At 40.7% G+C, this 12663-nt stretch overlaps 1 protein-coding gene across 1 annotated transcript; it reads right to left on the bottom strand.

The window, feature by feature from the left end:
- Nucleotides 1-394: 394 nt before the first annotated feature.
- On the bottom strand, nt 395-8490 carry LOC101328409 (disintegrin and metalloproteinase domain-containing protein 20-like). The gene has a single exon (XM_019948636.3). It carries the CDS (start codon nt 2962-2964, stop codon nt 571-573), a length of 2394 nt encoding a protein of 797 aa, XP_019804195.2. The 5' UTR covers nt 2965-8490; the 3' UTR covers nt 395-570.
- Between the last annotated feature and the right edge of the window lie 4173 nt (nt 8491-12663).

The following is a 12663-nucleotide window of genomic DNA, read 5'->3' as shown; positions in this document are numbered from 1 at the left end:
CTATGACTTTGGACAAGATCACATACTTAGCAGGTTGTTGAACTACTGTTGATATTCATGCACTTATGAGCCAAAATTTTTGATCTTCCTACTGTATCTGTCAAGGTGTCTTTTATGTTAGGCTTATTTAACACTAGCAAAAACATGAACGAATGACACAAATCTAGTACATAATCAACTAAGGGAAAGTCTAATAAACTATTAAACAAGTGCATACCGGTTCAAACAAGGAGTGCTACAGGCATATCTGTGAAACTTTAGTATGCACAACATAAATAAGTATAAGTCCTCTTGTTGTTGAATCTAACAGTTCCCACTATCATCTACAGGAGTAGTAAGACTATGATCAGATATAAAATATTAAATGCATTTAACCACACAGACCCTTTTTAAATTGCCAAGTCATTTTATTTCAAGATAACAACTTGGGAAGAGTTATAGAATTACGTAATTAATCCTGTAAGAGTGATTATCGATCATTTCTTCCAGTAAGTGCCAAAGTAATTTTCTCCATTTTGTGTGTTCCAGTTTGTATTTACTTGGGTTCAAGAGGTTATTTTTTCCAACAGTTTATTTTTTGTTTCCCATAGTATCTTTTACATGGAAAAAGGCACCTATCACCGCTGAAAGCAAAAGAAGGGAAAGACGAAGAAGCAGTAGAGCTGTTCCTCTGTTTATATTCTCTAGTAGCCTGGCTCGAACACCTATTTCTCTGGCAGGTGGGGGGCCACTATCTACACTGCCGCCTGGTCCTTTCTGGCTACAATTTGGTGGTTTCCAGCCTTGCTGACAGTGACAATGTCTTTGGTTGTTGCATACCCCTCTGTAATTGCACATCTTGACATCACAGTCAAAACGCATGTCTTGAAAAGAAGTACAGTTTTGGTTCTTACAGTATGATCCTGGGCCACATGATGCACCATCCACTACAAGCCCCATTTCTGGTGAGTCTGTCCCAAAGTGGGCATCGTACCCAAAGCAGCTTTCTGGTTTAGTACCTTGTACTACTATATGATGAAATGTAGTGTGCTCCCCACCACCAGGAAGTACCTTCACATTAGCACAGTGCAGCATTCCACACAGAACATCATCTTTTTCACATCTTACAGTTTTTCCTCCTCCTTGAAGCACCCTCACACCACAGTTCCCAAATCGGTCACCTAAGATATTCAATGTATTATAGCATGCTGGTGCAGCATCTTTTACTTTATAGCCAAAGAGGGCTTGACACTGCATATCACGGTCACTACAGTTTCCCTTCACACAAACAGCTAATGGCGAACATGGGGTTCCATCCTGGATATAAGTGTCAGCTGCACAAACATGCGTTGTCCCGTTACAGTATTCTGGTAAATCACAAATACCAAGAGTATCTCTGCAAAGAGTTCCAGGTTGAGCATATTTACACTTAACACAGCAACTTCCTTCATTGCAATCACTGCCACGGGTGAGGGAACAATTGTTCTGACAACACGGATCCCTAGCACAGTCTTTTAAGGTGCCACAGTCACATTCTTCCCTCTGATCTATGATCTTGTCACCACAGCGAGAAGCTACATAAGGAAAATTACTGTATGGTACATTTGGTATACTCAAACAAGGATCCCACATAGAAACCCGCCTATACAGTTGGCTATATGTACAATTGCTCATCATATCTAGAAGACCAGGCTCAGGAGCCATGATGCAGTGCTCTCTTCGAAAACAGTGACAACCTGGACCATCGTGTACACAGCCCAGAACATGACCTATTGCATGTGCTGCAACAGTTGCAGCTAAAAATATGTGATAATTTAAAACAAATACAAACGATGCTCCCCAATTGGGGTTGCATATTCCTTCATGGGAGCTAAAATATGAGGACCCAACGATTTTATGTGCTGTGAAAAGCATTGAAGTATCATGAGGAATTTGTTTAAACCATCCCCACCATTTCCATAAACCAAATTCCCTTACTGCAGTTGCAGCATTAGGCCACCTATGTAAATTCACCTTATCCGAGCGATCCCATATGCACATAAGACGAATCAAAACCTCAAGTTGACCCTGGTAGAAAATGCTATGCAATATGTTGTTTATAATCACTACATACTCTATTATACGTGTATGATTAGGGTTCCTAAGAAATAATGATCTAGAAACTGTGTAGTGAAGTTTTAAGTATTTCCTATGCGGCCACCACAAATACGCAGGACCTGCTCTAGGTATCTCAGCAGTCATCGGCTCCTCATATGCTTGATTTGTATCTTCACTTTCAATCTTACATTTTGCATCCTCTGCTGGTGTTTTTTGCGACACAAGCTGAGAAATCACATGCTCGAATTTGGAAGAAGCCTCCAGTGGTTTGATTTCGTAAGTGAAGTCATCCACCTGCAGCATGCCACGCAGACCCCCATAGCAGGTGTCCAGTGTGCCCATGGACCCAGGAACCCCTTCCAGGTAGCTAAAGTAGTAACAGTCTCGGGGGATAAAAGGGTAGTCCTCCTGCATGGCGCCTTGGTCGTTATCGGTGATAACAGGAAAATGCCTGGGCAGCAAGCTCTTCTTGACTCTCATGTGAAGCACGTGTCTTTGGCCACTGAAGCGAATCTTGTAGGAGAGCTGGCCTTGTGTTGCAGCTCCACGCACTCTGTGGGACACCTTCCTGGGGATCACAATTTCAGAGGAAGTGAAGCGCCAACCTGGGGGGTCATGGGAGCAGCAGGTCGGAAACAGGAGTAGCCAGAGCAGAGGCAGCCAGAGATCACCTGCCAGGTGGGCCTGGGCCCAGGCAGGCCCCATGAGTGAAGAAGCCTGTGACCAAAGAAATCCACTCCAGCGGGAGGCAGGCAAGACTATCCCTGCAACAGCAACTCCTAAAAAGCAGTCTAGTCCTGAGGAGAGCAGAGAGAGGCTGGAGGCTGGGCCTCCCCAGAGAGGTGGAGGAGGGAGGGGGAAGCTCTTACATAACAATGGTGTATTCATGAGGGGGAGGGGCTGTGCTAAGTGATCCTGGGGATCCTGGCACAGGGCTCTTAGAGAGGAGGAAACATGGGAGAAATTAGGAAAAACGGAGTGTATAGCTTGGGCTTAATGGTCCCACGGTCTCTTGGAGAAGTCACAGGGGAAGAATCAGTGGTTTGGTGCAATTTTAAGACAGTGATTGACATTTTTTCCCTGAAACCAAAATGAGACAAGGCTTCAATTTGTAATCAAGAAATTACGAAATGGAAGAGGAGAGTGGAAGCTTCTTTTTGTAAGAATTTTGAGGAAAGAATCAGATTCTCTCATACTTTATAAAAATGGAATGTGTTGGGGGTGATTTACGGAACAAAAGAATAAATAGTGTCACGAGTAGAAAAGGTAGGCTGGATAATAATAGTTTCTAATAAAGTTAAACTTATACTTGCCCTACGTCTCAGTGATTCCAGCCATAGGACGTTCCCCACAGCGATTCGTATGTGGATATTCATAGCAGCATTATTCACAAGTTTATTCCAGAGACTGGAAACAAACAACCAGTACTCAATAGATGAATGGCAAACAAAATGGCATATTCATTCAGTGGGATAATCCTCAATAAATCTGAACAAGTTTCCAACATGTGTAAGAACATGGATGTATCTATCTCATAGATATTATGATGATAGAAAGAAATCAGACCAAAGAAACTTCATATAGGACTTCATTTGTATGAAGTTCTGGAATAGTCCATAGTAATATAGGGGAATAGAATTTAAATCACTCTTTTCCTGATGTGAGGGAAGGGAGGGATGGAGGGAAGTTTCTGGAGTGATGGGAAACTTCTGAATCTTGATTGGGGTGTGCTCAAGATGAACGTTTGAAATCCTCACCCCCAAGGTGGTGGTATTAGCAGGTGGGGTCTTTGGAAGGTGATTAGTGCTTTTATAGAAGATGACTCAGAGAGATCCTTCACCCTTTTACCCTGTGTGGTTATGGTGAGAAGATGTCATTTATGAGCCAGGAAGTGCTTCTCACCAGACATTAAATCTGCTGGTGCCTTGATCTTGGACTTACTGGCCTCCAGAACTGAGAAATAAAGTTCTCTTATGTATAAGTCACCCAATAATGGTGTTTTGCTGCCTTAACATAATATAACATAAAATCGGTTCCTGGAAGTACTGTTGTAGGTAACAGTTACCTGAAATTGTGTGAATGGCATGGAACTAGGTATTGGATAGAGATTGGAAGAGTTTTGAGCAGAAGACTAGAAAGCCTACAGTGCTGTGGACAGACTCTCGGTGACAGCCTAGAAAGAAAAGAGAAAAGTTGCATAGAAAACCCCCAACCTCCTTAGAAAGTACCTTAGAAAATACCTAGGTAATCTTGAACAGATTGGTAGGATATGGACTGGAAAGGCCATACTAATGAGGCAGAAATGGGGATTATGTTATTGGACAATGGAGGAAAAGCCATTTGTTATCAAGTAGCAAAGAAATTGGCTGGAGTGGGTTTGGCTGGAGTGGGTTTGTGTCCTAGTGTTTTGTGGAATGTACAACTTTAGAAAATAAGTTGGATATTTAACTGGGGAAATATCTCAGCAAAGTGTTGAAGGAGTGGCTGGCTTATTTCCTTTTGCTATAAGCTTCTAGTAAAATGTAGGAAGAGAAAAGTGATTTAAAGATGGAATTATTCATCAAAGAACAGTGGAACTTTAAAGATTTGGAAAATTCCCAGGCCATCCATATAGAAAAGACTGAGAAAGCATGGTCTGAATAGAACACTAAGGATGTGGTCAAGCAAACCACTTGATAAGATTAGTAAGTCATCTCCACAAGTCAGGAGCTATGTACAAGACAATAGCAGAATCACCCCCTTGCTCCAAAGGGTGATCCAGAGATCATCAGATCAATTTCAAAGGAGGGGTCTCCAGTGCCTTCAGGACCTTTTCATGCCTTATCAGAGGCATGACAGAGTTGCCACACACTTGGGTTCCGTTCCCAGCACTCCACAGCACAGGCAACAGTAGCCACTCCTCTAGAAGGCACAGACAGCAGGCTTTGGCAGTGTCCACGCTGGGCATTCTCCATTGGTGTGCAAATTCCACCCAGATTTTGAAGGATGGAGATTACTGGAGCCGAGGGCCTATGACCCTGGAGAGGCGGCCACCTTACAGAGCACACACTAGGGTAGTACCCAGCAGAGCCATGGGGGCAGGTCACTTCCAGGACCCCAGACTAGTAGAACCACTGCACATTATTTAAGCCTGGGGAGCCACAGGCATATGACTTCAGTCCATGAGAACTGCAGTGTGGGCTGTGCTCAGCAAAACCATGGGGCAGGCCTCCAGGAGTCTTGGATGTCCAACCTAGAACTGCCAGCCCAGTGTATCTGGAAGGCAGGACCTTCACTCCAATGGATCCGGAAGTGAAACAAAATCCCCAGTGTGCCTAGAGGGAAGAACACGGAGCCAAAGAGAATTAATTATTCTCTTGCCTTAAGATTTTGGACATACTTGGGACTGGTCGCTCCTTTCTTCTTTCCTATTTCTCCCTTTTGGAATGAGAGTGTCCATCCTGTGCCTGTCCCACCATTGTATTTTAGAAACATAATTTGTGTGACTTTAAAAAAAAATTATTCAGGGAGTTCCCTGGTGGCCTAGTGGTTAGGATTCTGGGATTTCACTGCTGTGGCCTGGGTTCAATCCCTGGTCAGGGAACTTAGATCCCACAAGTCACATAGTGTGGTGAAAAAAAAATTATTCAGAAATATCCCTATATAATTTAAAGATAAAGATTGAGGCTTTGGGGAGGACCTTCAAGGAGTAAGGAGGAGTAAGACGTGGTGATCACCTTCTTCCCCACAAATACATAAAAAATACATCTACATGTGGAGCAACTCCTACAGAACATCTACCGAACACTGGCAGAAGACCTCAGACTTCCCGAAAGGCAAGAAACTCCCCACATACATGGTCATGTGGCTGACATGGTCTTGGTGCTCCAGCCAGGTGTCAGGCCTGAGCCTCTGAGGTGGGAGAGACGAGTTCAAGACATTGGATCACCATACACCTCCTGGCCGCACTTAATATCAACCAGTGAGAGCTCTCCCAAAGATCTCCGTCTCAATGCTAAGACCCAGCTCCACTCAAGGATCAGCAAGCTACAGTGCTGGACACCCCATGCCAAACAACTAGCAAGATAGGAATACATCCCACCCATTAGCAGAGAGGCTGCCTAAAATCATAATAAGTTCACAGATACCCCAAAACACACCACTGGATGTGGTCCTGTCCACCAGAAAGACAAGATCCAGGCTCATCCACAATAACACAGGCACCAGTCCCCTCCACCAAGAAGCGTACACAAGCCACTGAACCAACCTTACCCACTGGAGGCAGACACCAAAAACAATGGGAACTAGGAACCTGCAGCCTGCAAAAAAGGAGACATCAAACACAGTAAGTTAAGCAAATGAGAAGACAGAGGAATACTCAGCAGATGAAGGTAAAAGTAAAAACCCACCAGACGAAACAAATGAAGGGAAATAGGCAGTCTACCTGAAAAAGAATTCAGAGTAATGGTAGTAAAGATGATCCAAAATCTTGGAAATAGAATGGAGAAAATACAAGAAACGTTTAACAAGGACCTAGAAGAAAAAAACCGAACAAACTATGATGAAAAACACAATAAATGAAATTTAAAATTCTCTAGAAGGAATCAATAGCAGAATAACTGAGGCAGAAGAATGGATAAGTGACCTGGAAGATAAAATAGAGGAAATAACTACTGCAGAGCAGAATAAAGAAAAAAGAATGAAAAGAATTGAGGACAGTCTCAGAGACCTCTAGGAGAATATTAAACGCACCAACATTCAATTATAGGGGTCCCAGAAGAAGAAGGGAAAAACAAAGGGATTGAGAAAATATTTGAAGAGATTATAGTTGAAAACTTCCCTAATACGGGAAAGGAAATAGTCAATCAGGTCCAGGAAGCACAGAGAGTCCCATACAGGATAAATCCAAGGAGAAACATGTCAAGACACATATTAATCAACATATCAAAAATTAAATACAAAGAAAAAATATTAAAAGCAGCAAGGGAAAAGCAAAAAATAACATAAAAGGGAATCCCTATAAGGTTAACAGCTGATCTTTAGCAGAAACTCTACAAGCCAGAAGGGAGTGGCAGGACATATTTAAAGGGATGAAAGGGAAAAACCTACAACCAAGATTGCTCTACCCAGCAAGGATCTCATTCGGATTTGACGGAGAAATTAAAATCTTTACAGACAAGCAAAAGCTAAGAGAATTCAGCATCACCAAACCAGCTTTACAACAAAGGCTAAAGGAGCTTCTCTAGGCAGGAAACACAAGAGAAGGAAAAGACCTACAATAACAAACCCCCCAAAATTAAGAAAATGCTAATAGGAACATACATATCGATAATTACCTTAAATGTAAATGGATTAAATGATCCAACCAAAAGACATAGACTGGCTGAATGGATACAAAAACAAGACCCGTATATATGCTGTCTACAAGAGACCCATTTCAGACCTAGGGACACATAGAGACTGAAAGTGAGGGGATGGAAAAATATATTCCATGCAAATGGAAATCAAAAGATAGCTGGAGTAGCAATTCTCCTATCAGACAAATACACTTTAAAATCAAGACTATTACAAGAGACAAAGAAGGACACTGCATACTGATCAAGGGACCAATCCAAGAAGAAGATATAACAACTGTAAATATTTATGCATGCAATATAGGAGCACCTCAATATATAGGGCAAATGCTAACAGCCATAAAGGGGGAAATCGACAGTAAACAAAAATAGTAGGGGACTTCAACACCCCACTTTCACCAATGGACAGATCCTCCAAAATGAAAATAAATAAGGAAACACAAGCTTTAAATATCACATTAAACAAGATGGACTTAATTGATATTTACAGGACATCCCATCAAAAACCAGCAGAATACGCTTTCTTCTCAAGTGCTCATGGGACATTCTCCAGGATGGATCATATCTTTGGTCACAAATCAAGGCTTTGTAAATTTAAAAAACTGAAATCTTATCAAGTATCTTTTCTGACCACAATGCTATGAGACTAGATATCAATTACAGGAAAAAAAATCTGTAAAAAATACAAACACATGGAGGCTAAACAATACAGTACTTAATAACCAAGAGATCACTGAAGAAATCAAAGAGAAAATCAAAAAATACCTAGAAAAAAAATGACAATGAAAATACGATGACCCAAAACCCATGGGATGCAACAAAAGCAGTTCTAAGAGGGAAGTTTACAGCAGTACAATCCTACCTCAAGAAGCGAGAAACTTCTCAAATAAACAACCTAAACTTACACTTAAGGCAATTAGAGAAAAAGAACAAAAAAACCCCAAAGTTAGCAGAAGGAAAGAAATCATAAAGATCAGATCAGAAATAAATGAAAAAGAAATGAAGGACACAATAGCAAAGATCAATAAAACTAAAAGCTGGTTCTTTAAGAAGATAAACAAAGTTGATAAACCATTAGCCAGACTCATCAAGAAAAAAAGGGAGAAGACTCAAATCAATAGAATTAGAAATGAAAAAGAAGTAATAACTGACACTGCAGAAATACAAAAGATCATGAGAGATTGTTACAAGCAACACTATGCCAATAAAATGGACAACCTGGAAGAAATGGACAAATTCTTAGAAAAGCACAAAATTCCGAGACTGAACCAGGAAGAAATAGAAAATATAAACAGACCAATTACAAACACTGAAATTGAAACTGTGATTAAAAATCTTCCACCAAACAAAAGCCCAAGACCAGATGGCTTCACAGGCGAATTCTATCAAACATTTAGAGAAGAGCTAACACCTATCCTTCTCAAAATCTTCCAAAATATAGCAGAGGGAGGAACACTCACCAACTCATTCTATGAGGCCACCATCACCCTGATACCAAAACCAGACACAGATGTCACAAAGAAAGAAAACTACAGGCCAATATCACTGATGAACATAGATGCAAAAATCCTCAACAAAATACTAGCAAACAGAATCCAACAGCACATTAAAAGGATCATACACCACGATCAAGTGGGGTTTATCCCAGGAATGCTAGAATTCTTCGATATATGCAAATCAATCAATGTGATACACCATATTAACAAATTGAAGGAGAAAAACCATATGATCATCTCAATAGGTGCAGAAAAATCTTTCGACAAAATTCAACATCCATTTATGGTAAAAACCCTCCAGAAAGTAGGCATAAAGGGAACTTACCTCAACATAATAAAGGCCATATATGACAAACCCACAGCCAACATCATTCTCAATGATGAAAAACTGAAATCATTTCCACAAAGATCATGAACAAGACAAGGTTGCCCACTCTCACCACTATTATACAACATAGTTTTGGAAGTTTTAGTGACAGCAATCAAAAAAGAAAAAGAAATAAAATGAATCCAAATCAGAAAAGAAGAAGTAAAACTGTCACTTGCAGATGACATGATATTTTACATAGAGAATCCTAAAGGTGTTACCAGAAAACTACTAGGGCTAATCAATGAATTTGGTAAAGTAGCAGGACACAAAATTAATGCACAGAAATCTCTTCCATTCCTATACACTAACAATGAAAGATCAGAAAGAGAAATTAAGGAAACAATCCCATTCACCACTACAACAAAAAGAATAAAATACTTAGGAATAAATCTGCCTAGGGAGGTAAAAAGCCTTTACTCAGAAAACTATAGGACACTGATGAAAGAAATCAAAGATGATACAAACAGATGGAGAAATATACCATGTTCTTGGATTGGGAGAATCAACACTGTGAAAATGACTATACTACCCAAAGCAATCTACAGATTCAATGCAATCCCTATCAAACTACCAATGGCATTTTTCACCAAAATAGAACAAAACATTTCACAATTTGTATGGAAACACAAAAGACCCCGAATAGCCAAAGCAATCTTGAGAAAGAAAAACGGAGCTGGAGGAATCAGGCTCCCTGGCTTCAGACTGTACTACAAAGCTACAGTAATCAAGACCATATGGTACTGGCACAAAAACAGAAATGTAGATCAATGGAACAGGACAGAAAGCCCAGAGCTAAACCCATGCACATATGGTCACTTGATCTTTTTTTTTTTTTTTTTTTTTGTGGTACACGGGCCTCTCACTGTTGTGGCCTCTCCCATTGTGGAGCACAGGCTCTGGATGCGCAGGCTCAGCGGCCATGGCTCATGGGTCTAGCCACTCTGTGGCATGTGGGATCTTCCCGGACTGGGGCACGAACCCGTGTCCCCTGTATCGGCAGGGGGACTCTCAACCACTGCACCACCAGGGAAGCCCTGGTCACTTTATCTTTGATAGAGGAGGCAAGAATATACAATGGAGAAAAGACAGCCTCTTCAATAAGTGGTGCTGAGTAAACTGGATAGCTATATGTAAAAGAATGAAATTACAACACTCCCTAACACCATACACAAAGATAAACTCAAAATGGATTAAAGACCTAAATGTAAGGCCAGACACTATAAATTTCTTAGAGGAAAACATAGGCAGAACACCCTATGACATAAATCACAAGATACTTTTTGACCCACCTCCTAGAGAAATGGAAATAAAAACAAAAATAAAAAAATGGGACCTAATGAAACTTAAAAGCTTATGCACAGCAAAGGAAACCATAAACAAGATGAAAAGACAACCCGAATGGGAGAAAATATTTGCTAATGAAGCAACTGACAAAGGATTAATCTCCAAAATATACAAGCAGCTCATGCAGCTCTATATCAAAAAAACAAACAACCCAATCAAAAAATGGATGGAATACCTAAATAGACATTTCTCCAAAGAAGATATACAGATTGCCAACAAACACATGAAAAGATGCTCAACATCACTAATCATTAGAGAAATGCAAATCAAAACTACAATGAGGTATCACCTCACACCAGTCCGAATGGTCACCATCAAAAAATCTACAAACAACAAATGCTGGAGAGGGTGTGGAGAAAAGCAAACCCTTTTGCACTGTTGGTGGGAATGTACATTGATACAGCCACTATGGAGAACAGTATGGAGGTTCCTTAAAAAACTAAAAATAGAACTACCATATGACATAGCAATCCCACTACTGGGCATATAACCTGAGAACACTATAATTCAAAAAGAGTCATGTACCACAATGTTCATTTGCAGCACTATTTACAATAGCCAGTACATGGAACCAACCTAAATGTCCCTGAACAGATGAATGGATAAAGAAGATGTGGCACATATATACAATGGAATAGTACTCAGCCATAAAAAGAAACAAAATTGAGTTATTTGTAGTGAGGTGGGTGGACCTAGATTCTGTCATACAGAGTGAAGTAAATCAGAAAGAGAAAAAAATACCATATGCTAACACATTTATATGGAATCTAAAAAAAAATGATTCTGATGAACCTAGGGGCAGGACAGGAATAAAGATGATGACATAGAGAATGGACCTGAGGACATAGGGAGTGGGAAGTGTAAGCTGGGATGAAGTGAGAGAGTGGCATGGGCATATATACACTATCAAATGTAAAATAGATAGCTAGTGGGAAGCAGCTACATTGCACAGGGTGATCAGCTCGGTGCTGTGTGACCACCTAGTGTGGTGGGATATGGAGGGTGGGAGGGAGATGCAAAAGGGAGGGGATATGGGGATATATGTATAGATATAGCTGATTCAATTCGTTATACAGCACAAAGTAACACAACATTGTAAAGCAATTATACTCCAATAAAGATGTGAAAAAAATTAAAAATAAAATAAAAACAGTAGTGGGAAAAAAAAGAGATTGAGGCTTTCACTGAAGGTGGTTTGAACTTATCTGGGCCATTATGTGACTGATGTCACCTTTCAATCATCTTTTCTTCCTGTTTCCTCAGGTCATGATCTCCCAATGTCCAGTGTAGCATCTCATTTATTTCTAGAGTGATTAAATTTCTGGAGGCTTAGACGTCTGAGATCAGAGTGCCATCATGGTTGGGTTCTGGTGAGAGCTGTCTTTAGGGTTCCAGGCTGCTGAATTCTCCTTGTATCTTCTCATGGCTTAAAGAGACTTGTGTGTGTGTGTGTGTGTGTGTGTGTGTGTGTGTGTGTGTGTCCCATAAGAAGTTTATTGTGTCTTCAAGACCCTACAATGTAGACTCTTCTCCCAGAGAAGGGTCTTTCAGAGACAGGGACCCATTATCCATATGAGTTGCTCATTTGTCATTTTCATAAACAGCGGGGATCCTCCTCTTGTATTTCTTAACCTCCTGGATTCCCCATGTTACACATGATAAAACACTACAAATGGCAACGTGATGTGAAGGATGGACACCCAAGTGCAGTGCAGTGTGTTGAGGATGCGCTTGTTGAAACACTGCAGTAAGCGTGCTGCTGGAAAAGGGGAACAAGGTCATCATGTGCTGCATCCCCATCAGATTCCCAGACTTGCAGCAGACCATGATCACAGTGGTGCCTGAGTCATCTCACCCACTACGGTTGTGGGAAGCCACCTGCTTTTTTCTTTTTTTTTCTAGTATTTTCTTTTCCACTTCCAAGGTAATCAAGGCAGAAGAAAAGAGAACTTACTGTCTTATCAGAGAGTAGAAGGTATTTTGTTGAATAATATAAAGAGTTAACAGTCTGGCACTGTGTCATCTTAAACATGAAAGGATGTTG

The sequence above is a fragment of the Tursiops truncatus genome, chromosome 2 (assembly GCF_011762595.2).
Source record: "Tursiops truncatus isolate mTurTru1 chromosome 2, mTurTru1.mat.Y, whole genome shotgun sequence".
NCBI classification, from domain to species: domain Eukaryota; kingdom Metazoa; phylum Chordata; class Mammalia; order Artiodactyla; family Delphinidae; genus Tursiops; species Tursiops truncatus.
The sequence above is the reverse complement of the archived record's forward strand: the minus strand, read 5'-3'. Positions and strand labels throughout refer to the sequence as shown.